This window comes from Malus domestica, chromosome 10 (genome assembly GCF_042453785.1).
Source record: "Malus domestica chromosome 10, GDT2T_hap1".
Taxonomy (NCBI): Eukaryota; Viridiplantae; Streptophyta; class Magnoliopsida; order Rosales; family Rosaceae; genus Malus; species Malus domestica.
Window position 1 is genome coordinate 25,974,664 of NC_091670.1, and position 20,124 is coordinate 25,994,787.

The 20,124-nt window shown below is 35.6% G+C and overlaps 2 protein-coding genes across 3 annotated transcripts; one reads left to right on the plus strand and one right to left on the minus strand.

Annotated features, from left to right (window-relative positions):
* Positions 1–10,211: 10,211 nt before the first annotated feature.
* On the plus strand, positions 10,212–12,913 carry LOC114819186 (uncharacterized). 2 transcript variants are annotated; one of them, XM_029109865.2, is made up of 2 exons: positions 10,212–10,553; positions 11,740–12,913. In XM_029109865.2, exon 2 carries the CDS (start codon positions 11,845–11,847, stop codon positions 12,778–12,780), a length of 936 nt encoding a protein of 311 aa, XP_028965698.2. In that variant the 5' UTR covers positions 10,212–10,553; positions 11,740–11,844; the 3' UTR covers positions 12,781–12,913. The 2 variants fall into 2 exon arrangements, with proteins under 2 accessions (XP_028965698.2, XP_070661924.1); XM_070805823.1 differs by lacking the exon at positions 10,212–10,553 and adding an exon at positions 11,340–11,509.
* LOC103445522 (serine carboxypeptidase-like 20) lies at positions 12,850–14,225 on the minus strand. The gene is made up of 6 exons (XM_029109868.2): positions 14,070–14,225; positions 13,821–13,886; positions 13,595–13,707; positions 13,311–13,424; positions 13,181–13,226; positions 12,850–13,062 (listed from the first exon to the last, which is right to left on the minus strand). Exons 1-6 carry the CDS (start codon positions 14,223–14,225, stop codon positions 12,979–12,981), a joined length of 579 nt encoding a protein of 192 aa, XP_028965701.2. The 3' UTR covers positions 12,850–12,978.
* Positions 14,226–20,124: the final 5,899 nt, after the last annotated feature.

The window sequence follows — 20,124 nt, forward strand, 5'->3', positions numbered from 1 at the left end:
ATTTCAAAAAGCTACAACGCTTCTGCAGTCGCATCACCTAGAAGGGAGATTTTAAATGCTTCTGGCTGATCAACTGTGTGTACACCAGTCAATGCCTCGGGAGATGATGATAAGGAACACTTAATCGTATCTTGATGCATATGTTGCTCTGCACAATTGAATGGTTGGGGCAGAGTTTCTTCTAGAATTTCATAACCCTGAAAGCATAAAACCCATTTTCAAACCGCATGTTAATCGAAAATTAGTTCAAGAAAAACAATGTTGAACCAATAAAACATATCTTGAATTGCTAAGTAGCTTGTTAGAAAAGAGTGTAACAAGGAATAAGCTCAAACTTTTGAAACCAGTCAAACAAACGAAAATCTCAGAAATTGCTCAGAACATCCAATGTAAAAATGGATTCCATTAACCTCAAATCTTACTAGAAGATTCAATAGCATAGAATACTTAAGAAATTAAACCATGTTAGTTGTGTACCACTGAAAATGAGTAGATCTATACCTCAGGATGGGATTTTGAAATCTCTCCAAGCCGATGGCGGAAGGCTCTCCTTAAATGCATATGCCCACCACCTTCATATTTCAACTTGTCGTCATTTTCTACTGCATCAACATTCATGGTGACACGAAGATCCGGCTTCATATTATTGGTTATCCCATCCTTAACAAGCACTTTCGTAATCTCAATAACCTTAGGTAAAACAAACTTCAACTGAGCCAAGTGACTAATTGTAAACCTCCTAAAAAACCAGATGAAGAAATAAAATCAATCACTTTTTATGCCTAATTTATTTCTTCACCAACCAACCAAACCGAATAACAGATTAAAAAGAAACCTTTCTCAATACCTATCAATTAAACACTCGATTTTTGGGCGAAGATTGGTAAAACTTGGCATCAAACCCCTCACCTGCAACAATCAAATCGAAGCATCCAAGCAATCGAAAAACTCACTCAAAATCTCATACCTACAACAACAATGAAAAAAAAACCCACAAAAAAAAAAATCAATCAAAATCCACCAAAAATGTTAGGAACAAAATACGAAAACATAGTAAAGAACCGAAATTCATGAAACCTTACTTTTCCAACAGCTTCTCAGAGGCTCCAACATGGGTCTCAATCGAGTTTTCCTCGGACCAAGAATCGATCTTTCACCTCGCAGATCGGATCTGAGCTACTGGTTGCTTTGGGGGTCTGCTCCCATAAGAACTTATTACGGAACTGTTTTGACTTCTCAGGGGTTTTGGATCTTATTGAGCCAATTTCTGCAACTCGGAGCTTTGGGTTTAAATGGGGTTTCTCGAATTTGAAGGTTAGAGAGAAACTGGGTTAAGCAATCATTTAGGTTTCGGAGGAACTCATTGCGAAGAGGGAGAAAGAGCTTTGGAATTTGGAGTCAATAAAAAAGTTGCCGATTTTGAGGGAGAAAGAGAGAGAGCAGTGGCTAAATGGCCAATTGGGGGCGTTTGGGTATTTTAATAGGGTTCCTTGGTGGCGGGAAAATTTTCCCGTTGCCTCCCGCGAAATTGATCCGTTGGGCAAATATGTGATCTTCCATATCAAGAGAGCACTGTTATTTGGGATAATGCTAGAAACAACCAAAATTTTAAACTAAATTTTGCAAAATAAAGGACGTGGATGTTGAGCGTAAGTGGCCATTTACCACAGTGGTGGAAAACCCTTGCATGACGGTGTGGGTTCAAACCCTGTCAGTGGCTAATATAACATCTACTCTAACAAATTCTATCGTTTGACAAAAAAAAAAAGACGTGGATGTTCATGATTGGATTATGATTAAGTGTTGATTAGCGTGCTTGTTTCTTCTTAATAACATATCATTTGGTTTGCACACCAAATTTTGTTAAGCATTACAATTTATTGGGTAAAAACCTTCCTCCGTCTCCCTTCTTTTTATTTTTCCAAGTCCATGGAGTATCCAATTTTCTTGCTCAATTCTGTCTCTTAATTAAATGCTTAATTCTAGCTGCCCTTCTGTGTTAAGAACATAGATGTAGAATGCCATGAGAAAGTGTAATGACAATTTTCATCAAAACGACTACTACAAATTTCTTGGGTGGGATATGAGAATGCTCAAACCCTACAAGTGAAAAAAGCAAAAACGAAAGAAAATAAAATGCATCTATTTGGCTTTTTGTTTCTTTTATATGATTTGGAGGGCACATTGGTCTTTTAAGCGAGTTTTTGGCTTTTGTTATAAAAAATGACAATTATAAAATTAAAGATCAAATTTTGAATATAAACGATAAATTCTTTAGATTTGTATTATTTTTGGAAGCGTGATTAATGTTGAGGTTTGATGATATATTACTGTAGATTTCGAGTCCACTTGATTAGTGTCATTAGTAGCAAAATATTGTTCATTAATGACCAAATTAACCTTGTTAATGTTTCATGTGAGACCATGGATGGTAATTTATATGAGAAGACTACTAAGATGACGGTTTTGTTCTTAAATTTCACGTTTCGTAAATGGATAAACTTTCATGTTAATCTAAATATAATTTCGGATTATTTAAAAAAAAAATTCAGATACTTTTTTTCATTTTGTATAAAATATCTTCTTCAACAAAATAAAAAGTATCGTTCAAAATCAAATCTAACAAACACACAAAAATCAACATCTAGTTTGTTGGGCTGGTCATGACATGATTGAGATCAAGTCCAACACAATTTATCTTCTTGAAGTCCTTTTATTTCTTACAAAAGAGCATTTATCTCTAAATTCAAAAATTATTCCTTTTTAACATCATTAGTGGTCACTTTTGTTTTCGAAGTCCCGACTTTGGAAGGAAATTTGTTTTTCAAATCACAAAAACAAGTGTTCGAGTCCAAACATAAATCCCATTAGACATGTGAGTGGAGATGGTTATCATTTTTTAATTGGATTTATATATATATATATATATATATATATATATATATATATATATATATATATATTCATTCACCACATCAACAATCCCACCTACCATAATCTTTGTATCCTAATATTTGCTTTGGAGCTTGCAATTTCTCACGAATCACGATGAACAATTCCAATTTAGCTTGGAATTTCGCACCACATCAACCAAAACCCTATATATATTCATTCACCACATCAACAATCCCATCAACAATTCCAAATTAGCTTGTGCACAAGCTCTTCTTTTGTGATGGCAGAACATTTGACAGACTAAAATACGAAATGAATCATGTCGACAAGCTTAGGTAGGCCGGAAATCCTCTATTGATCCCTATTTGCATGTGAGATGGTTGGAATTTGCTCCTCCATTGTCGTCCTCTCCTCATCTTTGAGCTATAGAAAGATGAATGGATACTTCTAAAAAATGTTGTTCATATATTCAAGTCCAAGTAGATGCAAGGAAATGCTACATAAAGAACACCACAATGATTGATACTGCGATTGATTTTCAACAATGTAAAAGTTTCAACTTAAAATGGTTCCAAAAACTTTCATAACCTCGACGACAACTAAATACATCTATGTTGAACAAATACGATTTTTCTTCAAACTCAAACAAACAAAATACATATGGTTGATATCCAAGGGCACCATACGACCTTCTTTCTGCTGGATACTATGGAATGTGGAAAAAAGGGTTGCACAAAAACAATGTTGTAGGCTGGATGAACTTAGTAAGATTACAGTACACCACTTAAGTTGAAGTCAATTTCAGAAAGCTTTCGCAGAATAAGTAGACGAAATATTGTCATTAAGTAAATAAAATTTGGCATTTTGTTTCCTTTATTTGATTTGGAGGGCACATTGGTCTTTTAAGCAAGTTTTTGGCTTTTGTTATAAAAAATTTATAAAAACTGACAACTATAAATTTAAAGGTTAAATTTTGAATATAAACGATAAAATTTTCAGCCGAGAACTATATTTGTATTATTTTTGGAAGCGTGATTAATGTTGAGATTTTATGATATATTACTGTAGATTTCGAGTCCACTTGATTAGTGTCATTAGTAGCAAAATACTGTTTTTTGATGACCAAATTCATATTTGTACTTCTACTAGTTTACCGAACCTTGTTAATGTTTGATGTGAGACCATGGATGGTAATTTATATGCGAAGACTACCAAGATGACGGTTTTGTTCTTAAATTTCACGTTTGGTAAATGGATAAACTTTCATGTTAATCTAAGTATAATTCCAGATTATTTCAATATATATATATATAATTTCGGATACTTTTTTTTCATTTTATATAAAATATCTTCTTCAACAAAATAAAAAGTATCATTCAAAATCAAATCTAGCAAATACACAAAAATCAATATCTAGTTTTGTTGGGCCAGTCATGACACGATTGACATAAAGTCCAACTCAATTTATCTTCTAGAAGTCCTTTTATTTCTTACAAAAGAGCATTTATCTTTGCATTCAAAGATTATTCCTTTTTAACATCAAAAGTGGGCACTTTTGTTTTCGAAGTCCCGACTTTGGGATGAAATTTGTTTTTTGAATCACAAAAACAAGTGTTTGAGTCCAAACATAAATCCCATTTAGACATGTGAGCGGAGATGGATATCGTTTTTTAGTTGGATTAGAGTTAGAGGACGTTGACCGTAGTAGGAGATCACATGCAGTTAGGGAACGTAAATCCTTTTCAGTGCAAGATTAGTAAACATGAAACCAAAACCCTATATATATATTCATTCACCACATCAACAATCCCACCCACCACAATCTTTGCATCCTAATATTTGCTTTGGAGCTTGGAACTTCTTATGAATCACGATGAACATACACCGCTATAATAACGCACAACTCCAAAAGGGTTTAGGTGCGTCGATCGTGAAGAAAGCAAGAGAGAAACATCTGTCGCCAAGAGAGAATTTGGGTGCGTCGATCGTGCCAATACAAGAGAGAAATGTCTGCCGCCAAGAGAGAAATGTATACCTTATTTGACACGGCCGACCCTAATATTCACCAAACACCAGGGTAGGTACGTGCTGGCCAACACCCAAAGGTGACGAAGCCATACTAGGATGCATGAGAACTAAGAACAATTAACTGACATAAATAAAACTTGTAAATTTAATTATAATGAATATGCAATTGTGGATCGTGTTAAGAGCATACAACTAATTCGAGATACTAAAAAGGGATAATATAAAATTGAATGAACAAATGGATGGGTCCTACACTACGAGGACTCGAAGATGCTGATAGGGGAGTGCCTTTACATCAGGATTGTACGCCTCAATTCTAAGTCATGAGGGGGCACAATACAAAACATGAGTGGACCAAATTGATATATAAGTAATACGAAAACAAATAATCTTTAACGTACTAACCCCCAGGTTTAGAAAACTCGTATAGCATAATAAGTAATAGGTTTTCTGAAAACCCTAGCATGCCATAAAACCTTTCATAAACATATATCGTATATAGGGTGCTTAGTAGTAGTAGTTGCACAAGGCATACACACAGACACACACACACACACAGACACACACATATCTTCATTCGGTATAAGCCACCAACCTACACCCTATCGAAGTCGATATAAGTTTCTTCCTATGCCCGACCAAAGCCAATATAAGTATCTTCTGGCTAAAGCCATCAACCTACGCCCAGTTGAAGCCAATATAAGTATCTTCTGGCCGAAACCACTAACCTACGCCTGGCCGAAGCCAATATAAATATCATTCGCTCGTAGGCAAGACTGATCGCCTATAGGCAATATCATTCACCCATAGGTAGAACCGTTCATCCGTAGGTAGTATCATTCGCCCGTAGGCAAGACCGTGCGCACATAGGCAATATCATTCTCCCATAGGCCCTACATCACCCGACCAAAGCCAATTAATGATTTCATTCACCCGTAGGCAGATCGTATGAATAACCACTAAGTAAACACATAAAAACATTAACATCATATTTCTAATATATATATATATATATATATATCTTTCTCAAATAGGAGCTCAGTAACTAAAACATCATATCGTAAAACCACGTTCATAAGTAGGTATATAGTCATCAACCATATATACCACAAAGAATGTAAAGTCGATAAAGCATGATAATTCATAAAGCGTGAAACCAATTTATTCATAAACATTTCATAAAACGTAGACATAAAATCATGCTTTTCATGTATGCATTTCTAATAGTAAAATCATGCATTTTAGAAGGGGTCCACTCATAGATACTTCGCCGTCAAAGAGCCATGCAAACTAGAGAGGATGAAAACGCCATAAACAATTGCACCTAAGCACATAAAGGTACCAATTAATAAAACTAAACTAAAATAGTTGAATTTCAGGAAACGGATGTCATAAACGGATTCAGGACATCAAAAAACATAAGAGGGACCTTAGGTACCCCCACGCACCGCCACGAGGCAGCGGCCAGAATGGCCACACGCTGCCATTTGCCAATGTGAGTTGCCGAAAACTTGGCCGCAAAAGGCAAGCGCCCACACACCGACTAGAATCTGGGTTGGGCCAGTTCACATTTGGGTTTGGGCCAGGTCACAAGGACTTGGCCTGGGTTCTAGTTTATTGGATTGGGCCCAGGCTAAAGAGTTGGACTTGGACTGGTTTTGGGCTTGGTTACAAAGGCCTAAGGTTTAGGCCGAATTAAGGGATTGGGCTGGGTTCTGCGGGTAGGGTTTGACCCATTTTCAGGTCGGGTTAGCCGATTTCAATGGAGAATAATGTCGGAGCTTTCCTAAGCTCTTGTCAACCTCAATTCTCAACCATAACCTACAATCTACCTACCAAAATAAAGACAAACAAGTGTAGATTAGGATGGTACCTTTGGTTTCCTCGGTCATGGCCCGATGTCACCGGAAAATGGCTCGAAAGCTGTCGAACTCGTCGAAAAACTGGAAAGGAGAAGAACACATATGAATAGGGTTAAAACTTTCAGTTTTTCAGCTCAAGAACAAACTGGGTTCCTATAAACTCTCATTAGAGATGAATATACAACCTAAACTCAAAGAACTCGCATCGGTTCGTCGGGTTTTCGAGTTCAGTCGTTGGAGCAAATGGTGGTTCCGTCGTATATGCCCAGTTCCAGAGTTGACAGGGACAAGAGGGGAAATGAAGTGATGATCTTGCTATGATGGTGGTGACTGTCTATGTGTGTGTTGGTTTTTGAAGGCAATGGTAGAGAGATGAGGGAGGGTTTCCCGGGGAGAGAATGGAGAGAGAGAGAGAAATCCGAGAGTTGTAACGGGGATGAGGAAGAGAGAAGTTCAAGTGGGCCGGGGGACAAAAAGGAAAATGGGCCCCACTTGGCACACCATTTAAGACCCAAATAGTAGTCATTTCAAAATATCTAGCCCAATCCCATAAAATTACCAAAATACCTTTTCGATAAAAAATTTGTAAAATTATTCGGGATGGGTTCTTACATTATTCAAAGAAGAAGAGAATCGAAAAAAACACTGGTAGAAGATGAGATGTTATTGTTGGTTGTTGTTCTACTAGCGTTTCAAATGATGACGCAGCAACACTAGCTTCCTCAACCGAGCAAATTATATTGAGATTTGACTCTGGAATTGAAACATTTCGACCTTGGAAGGTTGGTAGAAAAAAAGTGTCGTCGAAAAGATTGAGGAAGATAAGTTGTTATTACTGGTAGCTGCTCTATTGGTGGTTCAAATGATGTCTCAGTGGGCATTGACGGATCAGGAATTTCACTTATGTTTGAATTCAAATCCTTATTTGATTGTTCAGATGGAGTTAAATGTGTTTCATCTGTAGTCGCATCGCCTTGACAGGAGGTTTTAAATGCTTATGGTTGCTCAACTGTGTGTACACTAGTCAATGCATTGGGAGATGATGATAAGGAACACTTAATCGTATCTAGATGCATATATTACTCTGCACAATTGAATGGTTGGGGCAGAGTTTCTTCTAGAATTTTATAACCCTGAAAGCATAAAACCCATATTCAGACCGCATGTTTTTCAAAAAATAGTTCAAGAAAAACAATATTAAACCGATAAAACATAATCTTGAACTGCTAAGTAGCTTGTTAGAAAAGATTGTAACAAGGAATAAGCTCAAACTTTTAAATCCAATCAAACAAACGAAAATGTCAAAGATTGCTCAGAACATCAAATGTAAAAATAGAGTCCATTAACTTCAAATCTTACTAGAAGATTCAATAACATAGAATACTTAAGAAATCAAACCACGTTAGTTGTGTACCACTGAAAATGAGAAGATGTATACATCATGATGGAATTTTGATATCTCTCCAAGCCGATGGAAAAGGCTCTCCTCAAATGCATATGCCCACCACCTTCATATTTCAACATGTCATCATTCTCCATTGCATCAACATTCATGGTGACATGAAGATCCGGCTTTATATCAATGGTTCTCCCATCCTTAACAAGCACTTTCGTAATCTGAATAACCTTAGGTAAAATAAAATTCAGCTGAGCCAAGTGACTAATTGTAAACCTCCTAAAAACCCAAATAAAGAAAAAAATCACTCACTTTTTATGCCTAATCTATTTCTTCAGCAACCAACCAAACCAAATAACAAATTAAAAAGAAACCTTTCTCAATACGTATCAGTTAAACACTCAATTTTCTGGCGAAGATTGGTAAAACTTGGCATCAAACACCTTAACTGCAATAATCAAATCGAAGCATCAAGCAATCGAAAAACTCACTCAAAATCTCATACCTGAACAAGAATGAAAAAAAAAAAACCACAAAAAAATCAATCAAAATCCACTAAAAATGTCAGGAACAAAGTTCGAAAACATAATAAAGAACCGAAATTCACGAAACCTTACTTTTCCAGCAACTTCTCAGAGGTGCCAACATAGGTCTTAGTCGAGGTTTCCTTGGACCAAGAATCGATCTTTCGTCTCGCAGATTGGATATGAGCTGCATATTGCTTTTGGGTATGCTCCCATAAGAACTTATGACGAAATTGTCCTGGCTTATCAGAGGTTTTGGAGCTCAGTGAGTCGATTTCTGCAACTTGAAGCTTTGGGTTTAAATGGGGTTTCTTCGATTTGAAGGTTAGAGAAAGACTAGGTTTAGCGGTCCTTTGGGTTTCAGAGGAACTCATTGAAAAGAGAGAGAAAGAGCTTTGGAATTTGGAGTTGATAAAAAGTTGCCAATTTTGAAGGTGAGAGAGAGTAGTGGCTAAATGGCCAATTGAGGGCTTTTGGGTATTTTAATAGGGTTCTCTGGTGGCGGGAAAATTTTCCCGCTGCCTTCCACAAAATAGATCTGTTGGGCAAATATTTCATCTTCCAAATCAAGAGAGCACTATTATTTGGGATAATGCTAGAGAAACCAAATTTTTAAACTAAATTTTGTAAACCCAATGGCGCGGATGTTGCACGCAAGTTGCCTTTTACTACAATGGTGGAAATGTGTTGAGCCATTGCATGACAGCGTGGGTTCAAACTCCATTGGTTGCTAATCTAACATCTACTCTAACCAAATTTATCGTTTACAACCAAAAAAAAAAATGATGTGAATGTTGATGATTGGATTATAATTAAGTATCAATTATCGTGCTTGTGTCCTATTGGTGTGATATTATTTGGTTTGCATTGGCCTTCGATATACTCCATTCAACGAGATTTTATAGTATATAGCCAAATTAGTTTCCTAAATTTATAAATGTTAATTTTTATGAAATTAACATTTGGAGACAGATTCATTTCCTGACTCTGTTTTTTTTTTATGACATTTTGATTAAGAGACTGCAATGCGGTAACCTTTTTCTGAATTTGTTTTTTTATGCAGTATCTGATTTGGGCTTCAATTAAAACATGTCGAAAACCAATTTGTCTTTCGTTATCCATGGCTAATCCCATTGATCATTGTAAATGCAACAGTGTGCAAATCCGAAAGAGAAGTCCTACTGCATTGTCACATTTGGATGTAAATGGAAAAGTGTGATTGTTTGTATACTAACGAGCAACAAAGCGATTACTGTGTCCATATTCAAGTGTTAAAAAAATCTAGTTACAAATAAACTAAAAATCAAAGTGAGTTGGGCATTTGGGCATGCTTGAAAATGCAATCTCAGTTTCGAGCCCATCAAATTGGGCACCTCCCTAAATTCCTTTCAAATTTACTGTCAACGTCTGAAACATGTAAAGCAGCACCAAAGTTTCCGTCAATTCGAAATGTGAGACCAATCCAATAATCCATACAACAAAAAGATGCATACCCAAATCAAAATCAATCAAAACACATTGGAAAATCATCGCAAACTAAACGGAAAACAAAACCCACCAGGAAGAAACTCACAGATTGAGCTATCAAAAAACGAAAACAAAACCGACCCAGATGAGAAAAACCGAACCTTTTCAACAGGAAGAGTAAAACAAGCCGTGTCAACGGCGGCCACAAGGAGGAGGAGGAGAGCGATCCTGAGCGCGAAACCCCAAGTGAACGCCGTGGAAAACCTCCGACCCCAAGGCCTGCACTCGTCGTCGTCGTCGTCGTTGTAAATAGGTTGCTTCAACGACAAGCGAGGCCTCAATCCCCAAGGGTTTGCCAGATTTGACTCGGCTCCAAAAGATGTGAGCTTCCTGCCTCTTTTTTTCTGGGTACCCACTGTTTTTGTTTCCTTGCGTTCTTATCTTATCTGCCTGATTAGATTGAGAAATCTTCCGAGATTAATTGGGAATTTCAGATGATTAGGAAGGCACGAAAGTCGTAGAAAAATTACTGATTAAGTAATTGTATAACTATTTATATGGGCTTGACACCATGTCACATTTCTTATTGACCTATATCTAATTAACAAAAATATTTCATTGATTAAGTTCAAAAATAAAATTGACCATTGATGTATGATTCATTAGTAAAAATTTTATTGACCTTTTACTAAATTTCCTTATTATTTTTGTAAAATCATTAATTCCCATTTACAATTTGCTTAGAATTAATTGTGTACATTAAACATTTAAATGAGGGTATGTTAGGCATCTGAAAAATTTTAAATGGGTATAGTCAAACATAATTAATGAATTTGCTTATTTAGAGTCTAGTCAATGAGTTTTATTCGAGCAAAAAACGCATTTTGGGTTTTATATGGAAAAAATTGAATTTCAAGGGTTAAAGTTATATTTTCAGTTTTTCTTCTAATCACAAAAATAAATGTTCAAGTCCAAACATAAATCTCATTTAGACATATGAGCGGAGATGGATACCGTTTTTTAATTGGATTAGGAGATTGCATGCAGTCTAAGTTAGGGAAAATCTTTCCTATTCAGTGTAGGATTAGTAAACATGAAACCAAAACCCTATATATATTCATTCACCACATCAACAATTTCACCCACCACAATCTTTGCGTCCTAATATTTGGTTTGAGCTTGGAACTTCTCACGAATCACGATGAACGTACACCGCCAGAAGAACGCACAACGGCAGAAGGGTTCGGGTGCGTCGATCGTGACGAGAGCAAGAGAGAATTCGGGTGCGTCGATTGTGCCGAGAGCAAGAGAGAAACGTCCGCCGCTAAGAGAGAGAGGTATACCTTATGATCAGATTGATGTCTCAGACATTGATTTTTTCATTTACTTGGCTCCGAAACCGGAAGAGATTGAGCTTTCCTCTCACTTGAATCGGTTGTCTTGGTCGAAGGGGTCCGATCGAGAGGCGGCGCTGGCCTCGTTAATCAAGCGATTAATTAAAAAGGATTTCATGGATGATTATGACTATCTGGAAGGAAATTTAATAACTTTTACATTTTTTCTACAGAGATGCTTTAATTTCCAGAAAAAGGATTCGGCTTCCCTCTTAGAGAAGCAGCTTTCGCTTCATACCATAGGCTTGCTGGCCCTGATCGTCGAGGGCGAGGATAAAATGTCCGAAATCTACGGACAGTTGCTTCCCCTGATTTCCATGTCTCTGGAATCGGGACATGAACCGGCGGTGAAGCTGCTGCAATGCTTGGCTGTTGTGAGTTTCTTTGGTGCAACTAACTCGGAGGAGACTGAAACTGCAATGCAGGTTGTTTGGAATTTTATCAGTGCTCCGGAATCTGCGAAAGAGCTTTTGCCAGAGGTTCTGGTTGCCGGAATATATTCTTGGATGTTTCTTCTTACAAGCATGGAGGGATGGCGGCTCAGCTACAACTGCTGGAATGGGGCGATTTCTTACTTCTGTAATCTGTTAGAGCGCGCCGATAAATCAGTATGTGTGGCGGCTACTGAAGCTCTAGCTTTGATATTTGAGACTGGTAGTTTGGACAAGTTCTGGAGATCTGAAGAAAAGGTTCCGAGCTCGATCAAGTATTCGGATTTGCAACAATTGCTGACAGAGAATGTTTTGACGAAACTCAAGTCTGTTTACCCAAACATGAGAGGTGATGTGAATGCTGCGAAGAAAGTCCGCCAAATTATTATTTATTTTCAGAATTTTTGCTGCCCGGGAGCATCTGTAGCGGTCAATGGGATTGATCTGAAGTTATCGTCATGGTACCAGATGATTCAGTGGCAGTTTTTGAAGGGTTTTATAGCTGATGGGTTTGAACTACACATGAAGGAAAATGAGAAGCTGTGGAGGGTGTTCAATTTTGATCCATACGAAGTCGCCGAGGTTGGTGAAGAATTGTATGCGTCTACTACTGATAAGAGCAGGACCCGTTTCTTTTTACCGAAAGAAAGAGATCCGTACTTGCTAACGAAGGAAGCTACAAAGAAGGAGAGGGTTTGGAGGAACTCTCATTTGGACAAGGCGAGAACGCAGTTGATGAACAAACAACGCCGTTTGTCGCAGGAACTGAACAGCTGGATCTAGTTCATGGCAGAGTTGTTAGCTTTAATTCTTGTTTGTTAGCATTTCAGAGATAATTTCTAGAGAAGAATGTTAGCAGAGTCAATGTAAAAGTAGTTTAATTCAATAGTAATGCAAACATTTCTTTTTCTGACCATATGATTTATTCTCTCTAAAATTTGTGTAGCATAAGCAATAAATAGCAACATCGCTCTCGCTCTCTTATTGTGGTTTTCCCGCCAAAAACCGGCTAAACAAATCAAACGCCTCTCGTGGTTTGTACTCTGGAACTGTATGTCCAGACCCCTGCACCAATACATTAAAACGAATGTATTAAAATCGCAACTGAATCCAATCAAAAGGACCAGCTAGTACAGTTTCAGTATAGCCTATCGTAGAAAGAAAAACATTTTCGTGCGCTGACCTTTACAGTTAGAAAGGTGAGGTTATTCTCGTAACCCTGTGTGTACCTGCGGCCATTTACATTCGATTATTCACTACACCAGTACCATATTTCACAATGTTTGATGTCGGAAATATGTAATAGTATTTACCCAGCAACTTGTCCGTTCGAAGTCCATGGCCTCCATTCATCCACAATCTTATAACCAAGTGATCTAGTCCATGCTTCACTCCCAGTGAAAGGAACACACATATCATGATCACCGCTGCCACAAAAAATCGAACAGGAATGCATATCAGTTATAACATTCAATTTTCATTTACTTCTCCCATTTTAGCGCAATCAAAGCGAACATTGTAGCGAAGGTGAAAAGAAAGCTTTAGAGAATTTTCGACAGGCATGACTTTAATAGATGACATTGTAATTGGAGATTACCTATATATAAGTGCCCGATAACCCTTTGCAGTGAGGTTCTTGTGGTACTTGATCATACTTCCAGAATCATGATAAAATTCAATTCTGCTTGTGCATAATTCCCATGAAAAATCCTACATAGTGCAAAAAGGATTTCAAAAAGCTACAATGCTTCTCGGAGCCAGCAGGACTAGACATTGACAAACTTTCGTTTCTGGTTTAAAACGTTAACTTTGATAAACCTTACCGTTTCTGCATGGATTGCCTTCCTAACAGTTTCGTTGTTCAACCATTCAGTAGCAACCTCATCATTCTGCAGGAGACATATCAAATCTAAGGCTTCTTGTACACGAGAATAATATTCTAGTATCGAAGTTGAACAATCTTTCTTTTAGCCTTTTCGGGGAAGTATACTTACTATCGAATCAAGAAATTAATGGCTGACAATGGGAAAGGGGATCAAAAGATGAAAATTGTAACAGACTAAGCAACTTACAATACACGGAACACTTTCACTATCCATCAGCTCCGGCCAAGTTGGAACAATACCATCCCTCACAGGAGCTCTAAGAGGCCAGGCACGACCAAACATTCTTTTTCTGACAGCAAGTGGCCTTTCAGTCTCACCCAACCGTCGAAAGCTAGATGACATTGTAATTGCAGATTTACCTATATATAAGTGCCCGATAACCCTTTGCAGTGAGGTTCTTGTGGTACTTGATCATACTTCCAGAATCATGATAAAATTCGATTCTGCTTGTGCATAGTTCCCATGAAAAATCCTACATAGTGCAAAAAGGATTTCAAAAAGCTACAATGCTTCTGCAGTCGCATCCCCTTGATGGGAGATTTTAAATGCTTCTGGTTGCTTAACTGTGTGTACACCAGTCAATGCCTCGGGAGATGATGAGAAGGAACACTTAATCGTATCTTGATGCATATGTTGCTCTGCACAATTGAATGGTTGGGGCAGAGTTTCTTCTAGAATTTCATAACCCTGAAAGCATAAAACCCATTTTCAAACCGCATGTTATTCAAAAATTAGTTCAAGAAAAACAATGTTGAACCAATAAAACATATCTTGAATTGCTAAGTAGCTTGTTAGAAAAGAGTGTAACAAGGAATAAGCTCAAACTTTTGAAACCAGTCAAACAAACAAAAATCTCAGAGATTGCTCAGAACATCCAATGTAAAAATGGATTCCATTAACCTCAAATCTTACTAAAAGATTCAATAACATAGAATACCTAAGAAATTAAACCATGTTAGTTGTGTACCACTGAAAATGAGTAGATCTATACCTCAAGATGGGATTTTGAAATCTCTCCAAGCCGATGGTGGAAGGCTCTCCTTAAATGCATATGCCCACCACCTTCATATTTCAACTTGTCGTCATTCTCTACTGCATCAACTTTCATGGTGACACGAAGATCCGGCTTCATATTATTGGTTATCCCATCCTTAACAAGCACTTTCGTAATCTCAACAACCTTAGGTAAAACAAACTTCAACTGAGCCAAGTGACTAATTCTAAACCTCTTAAAAAACCAGATGAAGAAATAAAATCAATCACTTTTTATGCCTAATTTATTTCTTCAGCAACCAACCAAACCAAATAACAAATTAAAAAGAAACCTTTCTCAATACCTATCAGTTAAACACTTGATTTTTGGGCAAAGATTGGTAAAACTTGGCATCAAACCCCTCAACTGCAACAATCGAATCGAAGCATCCAAGCAATTGAAAAACTCACTCAAAATCTCATACCTACAACAACAACGAAAAAAAACCCACACAAAAAAGAAATCAATCAAAATCCACCAAAAATGTTAGGAACAAAATACGAAAACATAATAAAGAACCGAAATTCACGAAACCTTACTTTTCCAATAGATTCTCAAAGGCTCCACATGGGTCTCAATCGGGTTTTCCCCAGACCAAGAATCGATCTTTCATCTCGCAAATTGGATCTGAGCAGCTGGTTGCTTTGGGGGTCTGTTCCCATAAGAACTTATGACGGAACTGTTTTGGCTTCTCAGGGGTTATGGAGCTTATTGAGTCAATTTCTGCAACTCGGAACTTTGGGTTTAAATGGGGTTTCTCCAATTTGAAGGTGAGAGAGAAACAGGGTTAAGCAATCATTTGGGTTTTGGAGGAACTCATTGCGAAGAAGGAGAAAGAGCTTTGGAATTTGGAGTCAATAAAAAAGTTGCCGATTTTGAGGGTGAGAGAGAGAGCAGTGGCTAAATGACCAATTGGGGGCTTTTGGGTATTTTAATAGGGTTCTCTGGTCAAACGGGAAAATTTTCCCGTTGCTTCTCGCGAAATAGATCCGTTGGGCAAATATGTTATCTTCCATATCAAGAGAGCACTGTTATTTGGGATATTGCTAGAGACACTAAATTTTTAAACTAAATTTTGCAAAATAAATGACGTGGATGTTGAGCGTAAGTGGCCATTTACCACAGTGGTAGAAAACCCTTGCATGACGGTGTGGGTTCAAACCCTGTCAGTAGCTAATATAACATTTACTCTAACAAATTCTATCGTTTGACAAAAAAAAAGACGTGGATGTTCATGATTGGATTATGATTAAGTGTTGATTAGCGTGCTTGTTTCTTATTAATAACATATCATTTGGTTTGCACACCAAATTTTGTTAAGAATTACAATTTATTGGGTAAAAACCTTCCTCCGTCTCCCTTCTTTTTATTTTTCCAAGTCCATGGAGTATCCAATTTTCTTGCTCAATTCTGTCTCTTAATTAAATGCTTAATTCTAGCGACCTTTCTGTGTTAAGAACATAGATGTAGAATGCCATGAGAACGCGTAATGACAAGTTTCATCAAAACAACTACTACAAATTTCTTGGGTGGGATATGAGAATGCTCAAACCCTACAAATGAAAAAACCAAAAATGAAAGAAAATAAAATGCATCTATTTGGCTTTTTGTTTCTTTTATATGATTTGGAGGGCACATTGGTCTTTTAAGCGAGTTTTTGGCTTTTGTTATAAAATTTTTATAAAAACTGACAATTATAAAATTAAAGGTCAAATTTTGAATATAAATGATAAATTCTTTAGATTTGTATTATTTTTGGAAGCGTGATTAATGTTGAGGTTTGATGATATTTTACTGTAGATTTTGAGTCCACTTGATTAGTGTCATTAGTAGCAAAATATTGTTCATTAATGACCAAATTCATATTTGTACTTCTACTAGTTTACCCAACCTTGTTAAGGTTTCATGTGAGACCATGGATGGTAATTTATATGCAAAGACTACTAAGATGACGGTTTTGTTCTTAAATTTCATGTTTCGTAAATGGATAAACTTCCATGTTAATCTAAGTATAATTTCGGATTATTTCAAAAAAAAAAATTCAGATACTTTTTTTCATTTTGTATAAAATATCTTCTTCAACAAAATAAAAAGTATTGTTCAAAATCAAATCTAGCAAACACACAAAAATCGACATCTAGTTTGTTGGGCCGGTCATGACATGATTGAGATAAAGTCCAACACAATTTATCTTCTAGAAGTCCTTTTATTTCTTACAAAAGAGCATTTATCTCTACATTAAAAGATTATTCCTTTTTAACATCAAAAGTGATCACTTTTGTTTTCGAAGTCCCGACTTTGGAAGGAAATATGTTTTTCAAATCACAAAAACAAGTGTTCGAGTCCAAACATAAATCCCATTTAGACATGTGAGCGGAGATGGATATCGTTTTTTAATTGGATTAGAGTTTGAGCACGTTGACCACAACAAGAGATTGTATGCAGTTAGGGAACGTAATTCCTATTTAGTGCAGGATTAGAAAACATGAAACCAAAACTCTATATATATATATATATATATATATATATACATTCACCACATCAACAATCCCACCTACCACAATCTTTGCATCCTAATATTTGCTTTGGAGCTTGCAATTTCTCACGAATCATGATGAACAATTCCAATTTAGCTTGAAATTTCTCACCACATCAACCAAAACCCTATATATATTCATTCACCACATCAACAATTCCAAATTAGCTTGTGCACAAGCTCTTCTTTTGTGATGGCAGAACATTTGACAGACTGAAATACGAAATGAATCATGTTGACGAGCTTAGGTAGGTCGGAAATCCTCTATTGATCCCTATTTGCATGTGAGATGCTGGAATTTGCTCCTCCATTGCCATCCCTTCCTCATCTTTGAGCTGTAGAAAGATGAATGGATACTTCTAAAAAACATTGTTCATATATTCAAGTCCAAGTAGATGCAAGGAAATGCTACATAAAGCACACCACAATGATTGATACTGCAATTGATTTTCAACAATGTAAAAGTTTCAACTTAAAATGGTTCCAAAAACTTTCATAACCTCAAGGGCAACTAAATACATCTATGTTGAACAAATATGATTCTTCTTCAAACTCAAACAAACAAAATACATATGGTTGATATCCAAGGGCGCCATACGACCTTCTTTCTGCTGGATAGTATGGAATGTGGAAAAAAGGGTTGCACAAAAACAATGTTGTGGGCTGGATGAACTTAGTGATGTTACAGTACACCACTTAAGCTGAAGTCAATTTCAGAAAGCTTTCACAGAATAAGTAGACGAAATATTGTAATTGAGTAAATAAAATTTGGCGTTTTGTTTCCTTTATTTGAGTTGGAGGGCACATTGGTCTTTTAAGCAAGTTTTTGGCTTTTGTTATAAAAAATTTATAAAAACTGACAACTATAAATTTAAAGGTTAAATTTTGAATATAAACGATAAATTTTTCAGCCGAGGACTATATTTGTACTATTTTTGGAAGCGTGATTAATGTTGAGATTTTATGATATATTACTGTAGATTTCGAGTACACTTGATTAGTGTCATTAGTAGCAAAATATTGTTTTTCGATGACCAAATTCATATTTGTACTTCTACTAGTTTACCGAACCTTGTTAATGCTTGATGTGAGACCATGGATGGTAATTTATATGGGAAGACTACCAAGATGATGGTTTTGTTCTTAAATTTCACGTTTGGTAAATGGATAAACTTTCATGTTAATCTAAGTATAATTCCAGATTCTTTCAATATATATATATATATATATATATCTTCTTCAACAAAATAAAAAGTATCATTCAAAATCAAATCTAGCAAATACACAAAAATCAATATCTAGTTTGTTGGGCCTGTCATGACACGATTGAGATAAAGTCCAACTCAATTTATCTTCTAGAAGTCCTTTTATTTCTTACAAAAGAGCATTTATATTAGACTTGGCAGTTTCTGACACAACACGAAAACGACACGAAAATAACGGGTTTCGGGTCAATACGATAACTTATCGGGTCATTAACGGGTTCTTAACAGGTATACACGTGGGTGACCCGTTTCGACCCGTTAAGAAAAAAATTAATTTGATAATTTTAAAGTTTAATTACTAAAAGATTTATTATAAAATACAATAGCCATATTAATATATACAATATATTCTATATTAAATATATAGTTTTGTATTATTATTCTATATAAGTTATAAAAAAAGTTTTAGTCATTATTTATTTTTAGGGGCTTTTAGATCTAGGTCCAAAAATATAGATAATTTTTAGGAGTGAGTCCAGTTATATAATTACATGTTTTTATTTCTTTTATACTCATTTTATATTTTTTAAAAATCAATTAAAATCTTATAAGAGAAAAAACTAATATACTAACATAAATTATCTACAAAACATTCTACCTTAACTCAAACAACAAATATATGAATATATATTATACCTGTAAGTGAGATATGAAACCTAACTAAAAAGTAGGAAAAACATAATATACCTACAAGCGAAGCAAGACACATTAATTTGTAATACGTTAATTATAAAGAAAAATTTGTCATATAGATACATAAAAATAATTAACCTGTGATATAGGTTGACTATAAAAATTAAAAATAAAATCTATAAATGAGGTTTAAAGAGGGAGGAAGAACAAGAAATAACAAAATAATAATAATAATAATAATAATCAAAGAGATAATTAGGAAGAAATTTGATTTTTATAATAAATCTTATTATTGAATAGATAATTATTGATAATAAAATAATTAAATTTAAAGAATTGGACTTATTTTAATAAATTGGACTATTCCTACTATTGGCTAAAAAAATTGGACTTATATCAAGTTTCCCCTTATTTTTATTATGAGAGTTCTTTATTATCATTACTAATTTACTAGGATAATAAATTTTAGTTAACAGTTAACATGTTCTTGTCCAAAATTAAAATAAACTAGTATAGTATTTGTATAGGCAAGAACTAAGAAGACATACATACAATACAAGTATGAAAAATGTGAAAGAATATATAAACACCTGCGATTCATCATTATTCCTCTACGAGTAGATAATGGTTAAACTTTATCGTTTGGATTTTTAAAATCCTCCCAAACCCTCATGAATAATGTTTTTTATTTGAAGGCAAAATTAATAAAATTAATAATAATTATTGTAGAAGTCTAAAAAATGTAAAAAAAATATCCAATCACTCATAATGACA